Source organism: Eimeria maxima, genomic scaffold, assembly GCF_000499605.1.
Source record: "Eimeria maxima Weybridge genomic scaffold, Emw_scaff306, whole genome shotgun sequence".
Taxonomy (NCBI): Eukaryota; Apicomplexa; class Conoidasida; order Eucoccidiorida; family Eimeriidae; genus Eimeria; species Eimeria maxima.
Genome location: NW_013563797.1, coordinates 28778 through 36226, shown reverse-complemented (window position 1 = coordinate 36226; position 7449 = coordinate 28778). Strand labels below are relative to the sequence as shown.

Here is a 7449-nt window from a genome sequence, read left to right as displayed (position 1 = left end):
TATATATATATATATATATATATATGCAGCGGCTGTTGATATCTACAGCCCTTTTCTATACATCCCCACCACATGCCTCCATCCACGAGGTCAAATAGGTCTCAATAAAGGCCTACATGGGTATTCAGAAGTATACAAATGCATATAGGCCCAAATGGTCTGCTATTGATCCTCTTCTCTTGCGCTACTTTGCCTACAAGGAATCGTTGGTCCGTGTGTGCTGCTTCTTCTTGAGGTCCGTACACCTGATATTTGATGGGAGCTGGCATAGCATTCATAGCCTCAGCAGGCCAAAGAAACCCAGCTGCTTGTCATTGCAACATCTCCAGACTCCTCCAACGCCTTCAGCGCCTCCTCCACTGCCTCGGCTGCAGTGTACATACACAATGCCGCCGGCTCAGGTTTACAGGCAGCTCGGTGTATACAACTGCATGATCCGGTATACATGAAACTTAACGCGAATGTTCGTGCCTTATCATGTTCCTACCCTAAACTCGGGACCCTTCCAAGCTTCGCCTGCGGTGCGCATGCAGCGAACTCACCGTTGTGGCCTTTGACTCTACTGGAGAGTGTCTGCCTATTAATTGTTCTGTTTTCTGTTGCAAGCAGCAGCTGCAGCAGCTGCCGCTGTAGGGGGTCCCTTATGTGTTCATAGAGCTCCAGTGAGGCTTCTTCTGTTCAAACATCAGAGAACAGTAAAGGAGTGGAGGAATGTTTTGCTCTCAGTACACAGCTACAATGTACTTATTGTTTCCTTGTCGAAGCAACGAATTCAACAACAAGAACTGAGCAACATGCAGAAGAGCTACAAATGATCAAAGAAAGCCCACTCATCCTGCGCCCATCGTTGCACCACCAAAAAGAAAAACCACCAAACCCTTATGCAACATCGCACAGCAGCAGCAGCAATAGCGGCAGCACAACGCAAATAGAAGCGGCAGCAGCAGGAGGCGGAAGACATTGTATTGTACCGTTGGGCTCCTGTTTGTTGTGTGTTTGTTGCTCCGTGGGGTCACGATGCAATTGTTTGCCTTCTGTTTTAAGCGCTGGATTAGGGTTTGTGCCCTGCGCCTTCAGCGCTGCAGCGATGACTCTGAAGGGGAAAGCCTGTGCATACTCTCTCGGATCTGTAATTGCTGCTGCTTTAAAGCAATCCACGTACACCTCGCCCTTGTCGTCCGTGCATGCAAAACCGTACACAGATACCAGGCCGCCTTCCTTCAGCCTCTTGCACAACAACTCAGTGTTGGTGGTGGTGGTGGCGGTGGTTGTGGTGGTTGTTGCCACTGGCTCTTCTTGGGCGTCCATTTGCAGCTGCAATTTGTGCAGCACCGCTTTATTGGCGCATTCGACTTCAATTGCACTCGTCATATCTTCGAGGGTGAATTTGAACAAAGAAGAACGGACTTCTAATGCAGAAGCAAAGCCGCACAAACCCACCAAACCCACTTCCCTCCCATGCAGCTGCAGGGGCCCCCCTCCTCCAGCCCTCTCCCGCGCCGCTCGCCGCAGCATCTGAATTGTGCTGCAGATACACCCGTCAGGTGTATGCGCAGCAGCAGTTTGGGGGGTCTTCTGGGAACCAGTCTGCGTCTGAGACAAACCCTCAGATGCCCCCCCAAATTCGTCCGCCATTCCAAACCCTGACATCCCAAAGCCATGAGTTGAAGAACCAAGGGGGGCCCCGAGGGGGCCCCCCGTAGGGGCCCCCACGCTCTTGCGAGGCTCCGAAGAGAGAAATTCCGAACCCGTCGAGGGGGAGAAGAAGTTCTCGTCAGCGAACATCTTTTGGGAAGTGAGGTGTGCGTACACCTCAAATGAGGTTCCAGATAAAGTGAAAACCACACTGCTGGAGCTACACAATCCGAGATAATACAACGTAAATCGTAGACCCTAAACACGGGTAATGCGAGGCGCTCTCTCGTCTTCTGCCGCCTCCCGTCCGGTGCTGTCCTTCTGAAATCGAAACGAAAGAGGTCTATGAATTCATTAAATTACTTACTATATCGAATTGAACAAGCAGATATAGGAACTCAAAGACCACCACAAACACACAAACTCTCATATTCACCAAACCTACCGATGGGGGGTGTTATGGTGTAGGGTTCCAGGTTAGGGTTTGGGTTTACGGTAGCTGGGGCTGTCTCCCTGTATGTAATTGCTTCCTAACGGTAATAACTATCCAATCTGCTGTTAAACATTAAAACTTCCTCTTCTTCGTTGAATAAATTAATTATTTATAACTCGCGCGTGATTCAGGGTTTATGGTGTGTGTATGGTTAAGGGTTTGGGTCTCCGTCTTACTACCGTGTTCGTCTGCGTCAGCCTCCGTTGGAAATCAGTTTGAATTACGAGTCTTTAAACTGAATGCCTCCATTTCTTGCGTGTGCCAGGTTTTATGGGTTAGGGCTTAGGATTTAGACTCTATTGGTGTAGGGTTTGAGTCATGGCAGGTGTAGAGGCCGCAGTGCGTGCGGCGTACGATGCCGCAGGTCAAGGGCACATCTTCCGCTTCTATGACCGACTCCCACCTGATCAGCAGCAGCAGTTGCTGGAGGAGGCGCGACAGCACGATCCACACCAGCTAAATGAGATGCTTTCTTCTGCTCTCGGCGGCAAAGCAGCCAACACCAATAACTCACGCGACCCTGCAGATGCAACGGATTCTATCCGGCCCCCCAACTTGGTCGACCTCTCGCCACTCAACACTCTCTTGCAGAAGCAGCAAGAGAGACGGCAGCAGCAGCAACAGCAAAACCAGCAACAGGAGGATGAAGAGGAGTTAGCTGCTGCTTATCGGGCTTTGTTGGCTGGGGCAGCCGCCTGCGGAGTTGTATCATTAAAATCCTCTCCTTCAGCTTTAAAAGATTACTGGAGGAATGTTGGTCTAGGGCTCATAGGTGCGTTAGATGTACAAGCACCTGAGCTGTTTCCCTGTTGTTGAAATTCACCTTTTCCGTTGATAGCAGCAACGTTTGTAGCTGCTACCGCTGCTGCTGCCGCTGCTGCTGCTCTTGGTGGTGATTTTGGCACTGCAGCCTCCATGGAAGGATTGTTGTTGTATACTTGAGCTGCTGGTGTTGCTGCTGCTGAGCGTATTGCTGTTGCCATGGCTGCTGTGTGCTGGTGTTGTTTTTGCTGCTGCTGGTGCAATTCTTGTTGCTGCTTTTGGCCATGGTGTTGGTGCTGCTGCAGCTGAGGGCAAGGTGGGTGTGTTGCTGCTGGCTGGAGGTGACGGGAGCCGTTTAGGTTTTGAGGGCCCTAAAGGGAGCTTTCCGATCGCTCCTCTTTCACAGAAGTCATTCTTCTGCCTCTACGCCCAGCGCCTGCAGCAAGTTGCTGCGCTGGCTGCTGCTGCTGCTGACACCAGCAACAGCAGCAGCAGCAGCGGCAGTGGCGGGAGCAGCGTCAACAGGTGCAAGGTGCCTTTGTATATAATGACGAGCCCTTTGAATCGGGCTGCGACGGAGGCTTGCTTTGCATTGAATGGTTATTTTGGTTTGAATCCTCAGGAAGTATTTATCTTCTCTCAAGCCACAACTCCCGTGTTTAACTTGGATCGATTACTGATGCTCGGTTCTCCCCACTCGCTGAGGACAGCCCCGAGCGGCAATGGGGGCCTCTTTAGGGGTTTCAGCGACAGCGGAGCTCTAGTGCATGCAGCCAGAAAAGGGTTGGAAGGCCTTCAAGTGCTGTCTGTAGACAATGCTCTCGCCAGAGTTGGCGACCCGGTCTTCTTCGGCTTTGCGTACAGCGCACACGCACATGTAATAATGGCCACCAAGTCTACAGAACACAGCCAAGAGAACAAAGACAGGCGTAACCAAGACAAATTGGAATAGAACAAACACATCAGAACAGAACAGAACACATCATACACACGAACACTAGAATAGACATAACGGACGTTTCAATGCATGCACACATACATGTATAATGAACACCTAGAGATGTATAAGCAGCCTTCGTGCGGGTAGGAACATGCATGAAAGTCTTTGTAGAGGGAGTAGTGAAACAAAACAGCAGAGAAGCAGATGCATAAGCAAGCACATAGGCAACGGGAGACAGAGAAGGAAGCTAAACCTTCCTGCTTCTGATTTAAATGTGGAGACAACAGGATCAGAATTTTCCTTCTTCCAACAACGCAGACAGACATCATCACAGTCAGTAGGATTTCGAAAGAAGACGCCTACTTCATTAAAAGGCCTCATTCACTTCTAGACGCCTACAGGACTTTTGTTGTTATATAGCCGCTCATTGCTTCTGTTATTTTGGTTTTTGGTGCATTCAGGTCGCCAACAAAGTTGTAGCCCGCCGGTCGCCGAAAGAAAGCATAGGAGTTGTCTGCCAAATTCGCACAGCACTGCCGTGCCTCCTGCAGCAACGTCAACAACAGCAGCAGCGAAAGCAGCAACTACAGCAAGGCCAGCCTCGGCAACCCGCCCAGCAGCAACAGCAAGACCTGCAACACCAGCAGCAACAACAACAGCAGCAGCAGGGCCGTTGGGCTGGAGGTGTGGCAGAGTACTCTGAGTTGCCTCCGTCTCTAGCTGAGGATGGTGCTTTATATGCTTGGGGCAACGTCTGCATGCACTATTTCAGTTTAGCTTTCATTCAGGCGGTGACCTCCAACTTAGCAGTCTATGAGAAACGATTCCACGCAGCGAAAAAGAAAATTCCCGAGCTCGTCTGCCTTGACCACAACAGCGGCAGCAATCAACGAGCAGCAGCAGAAACACCAGCAACACAAGATGTTGGTACACCGATGACCGAGAACCCGAGGAGTTGGGCCCTGAGGACGCCTACGGAGGCAAACGGGTGGAAACTCGAACTCTTCATCTTTGATGCATTCGCCTTCGCAGACAGAGTCCTGGTGAGGGTTTATCTGGAGTTTATGGCTGAGAGTCTAGGTTTAGCGGCCTGCGAGTTCCGTATGCACATTAGTTGATTATAAGGTGTAGGGTTTAGGGTTTGTGTGCAGTGCCTGGAGGTGGAACGGGAGGAAGAGTTTGCACCGGTGAAAGTCTCAGGAAATATTGAAATGCAGGCACTTGAAGGCCAAGGACTTGAGGTGGCATCCGTAGCTTCCGATACACCCGAGCATGCGCAGCTCCTGTTGTCTCGGCTGCATGCAAAGTGGGTTGCTGCAGCAGTATCGCTGTCTTCGCTGCCTGGCCGGCTACCAGAGGCCCCCCATCACATTTTCTGCGAGGTATCTCCCCTGCTTAGTTATGAAGGCGAAGGAATAAGCAGCGGCTGCCTCAAAGGCAAAGACCTTAGCAAACCCCTGCTCCTTCTGGCCCCCCAAGAGAAAAACCCTAAACCCTCATCGTAGACACTAAAGTAAACCCTAAACCTTACTGTAAATCTAACTGCAGCCCAAATACAAACTCAGACCATGAACACTACACTAAGCAGTAACTCTAAACCTTTATAACGCATCATTAAGACTCAGCTCGTTTCTCTCCCAGTCCCAACTGTTATTTCTAAGCATCTGCTTCAAAACCACTGTCGCTCCAGCGAAAGGTTCGAACAACAGCAGCAAGAGAGCAAGATATCTGAATGTAACAAATGCGAGGCCAGCAAGTGCTGGCTTTGTAGTTTAAGCCGAAAAAGAAGAGGAAGTTAGAGCAAAAAGGAACAGAACGGTGCCGTGTTCGAAAGCTGTACATACAGAGAAGAGAGCTCTCTCTGCATGCATTCAGCAACTCAAGGGCCCAATGGGCTCTGTTGCTGCTGCTGCAGAGGTGGAGCAGCAACACAGCACAACACTCGGTGTCTCTGCTGTCCTTAGCAAGAGAATGTGCTGCTAGCGGCGCCTCCAATGCTGCTACATCTGCTGCTGTTTGTTTACGCGTCACTGACTTCCTCTGAGCATTCGCTGCACTTGGCATCATCAGCAGATGTTTCTCCTGCTGCTGATGCTGCATCATTGGATGCTGCGTCTTCGTCTGCAGCAGCAGCATCCTTCGTTGGTTGGACGGTCTCGTGCTGAGTGTTCTCTCGGAGAGCAGCTGCTGCTTTCTCTCTTCTTTCGGCTGCACAAGCCAACATCTTCTCAACGTCCTGATGCTTCTCACAAGTTACCCAGGCCCAGCCGAGGCCATACTCTGTCGCAGGAACAAACATGTGGACACGGATGTCTCCGTGTTTCGATAAATTTGCCTTAAGCTGGGCCTGAAGAGTTGAACATACAACGCAGCAAGGACGATTGGAAATTTGGGAGAAGGTCTCTTGTGGTGGGGGAAGCCCAAACACAAACTGTAGGTGGCGGATATGCAGGTGTACTCACACAAAACAAAGAAGAGAACAACAGCAAATCAGAAAAAGGCATATAAGACAAGAGCAAACTTGCCACACCCAACAACCGAACAAATAGATGACAGGAAATCGCCTGTAATGCCATAAACCAATGCAAGCGCGTCGGCACACGGTACCAGAGTACAATGAAGGCAGGTGAAGATGCTAGAGGCAAGTGGAAGAGGTGCTAGAGCTGCAACTTAAACAAAATTCAATAATAGAATCCTTAAAAGGTTCTTTTGCCACCTCTCTCACCTCTGTCACTCCCAACGGAATGTTTTTGATCGTCACTCGGGATGAGGTGTCGGCGCGCGTCTGGGGAATGACCGGCCTCATGGTGTAGAAGGAGTTGCTAGAAGCCATTTTTGTTGAATATAACTAAAAAGACTGACCTAAATGAGATAGATGAACAAAAGAAAGAAAATATAGGAAAGCCCGGAGGAAAACGCAGGCGAGCCGCTTGCTGATGGCGGCGGCTGCACAGCAGAGCAACGGAGGCCGGCGCGTCGAGGAGGAAGAGACCGTGAAAGGGAATTAAAGTTGAGGAACAGAGGAAATAACGTCTAAGCGATCAATTGCAAAAGCTTGAAACACACGAACAGACGAGGAAGGTTGCACCCCTCGATGCAGCTGCACATAAGCCGCAAGAGGAATCCGAGGCTCACCGTCGCGGCTCGCTGCCGATCAGCGGCGGCTCCTTGAGATCTCTTCCTCACTACGCAAGTTTTTTATTCCCCTGTTTGCACCTAATTTGCTTTCATGATTAAATGCGTGTGCCAAGATCCCATTTCAATGTTGGGATACTCTCTGAAAGCTCGACACAAAAGAATTACTGAACCTAACCGCCGCCGATAGCCGATGGCTGATTGGCTCGTCAACAGGCGGACGGCAACTGTGGGTTTTTCTTAATTGTTACTCACGCCAACAAGTACGTGAGATTTGAGGAATATTCCCAATATTAGCTTGAAACGAATATGAGTATTAGACCTTTTAAATCTAAAAGTACAACCTAAAGGGACTGAGAGAGGGGGTAAGTGTAACTAACTCCGTAGTAGGCAGTGGTTCCGACACGGTTGTCCTGCAACAGTTGGAACTGCAGTATAAATAAAGAGCTAGGCGATGAGAAAAAACGGTTTGCAGTATATATTT

General features: G+C 50.0%; 3 protein-coding genes across 3 annotated transcripts; 1 reads left to right on the top strand and 2 right to left on the bottom strand.

Moving 5' to 3' along the window:
- Positions 1-879: 879 nt before the first annotated feature.
- On the bottom strand, positions 880-1785 carry EMWEY_00027570 (hypothetical protein, conserved; the record flags this gene model as incomplete). The annotated part of the gene is made up of 1 exon (XM_013478182.1): positions 880-1785. The coding sequence occupies one exon, from the start codon at positions 1783-1785 to the stop codon at positions 880-882; it is 906 nt and encodes a 301-aa protein (XP_013333636.1).
- Positions 1786-2446: 661 nt separating this feature from the next.
- EMWEY_00027560 (UDP-N-acetylhexosamine pyrophosphorylase, putative) lies at positions 2447-5335 on the top strand (the record flags this gene model as incomplete). The annotated part of the gene is made up of 5 exons (XM_013478181.1): positions 2447-2900; positions 3196-3422; positions 3513-3731; positions 4292-4873; positions 4982-5335. 5 exons carry the CDS (start codon positions 2447-2449, stop codon positions 5333-5335), a joined length of 1836 nt encoding a protein of 611 aa, XP_013333635.1.
- Positions 5336-5850: 515 nt separating this feature from the next.
- Positions 5851-6663, bottom strand: EMWEY_00027550 (hypothetical protein, conserved; the record flags this gene model as incomplete). Its single annotated transcript, XM_013478180.1, has 2 exons — positions 5851-6177; positions 6556-6663. The coding sequence occupies 2 exons, from the start codon at positions 6661-6663 to the stop codon at positions 5851-5853; spliced, it is 435 nt and encodes a 144-aa protein (XP_013333634.1).
- Positions 6664-7449: the final 786 nt, after the last annotated feature.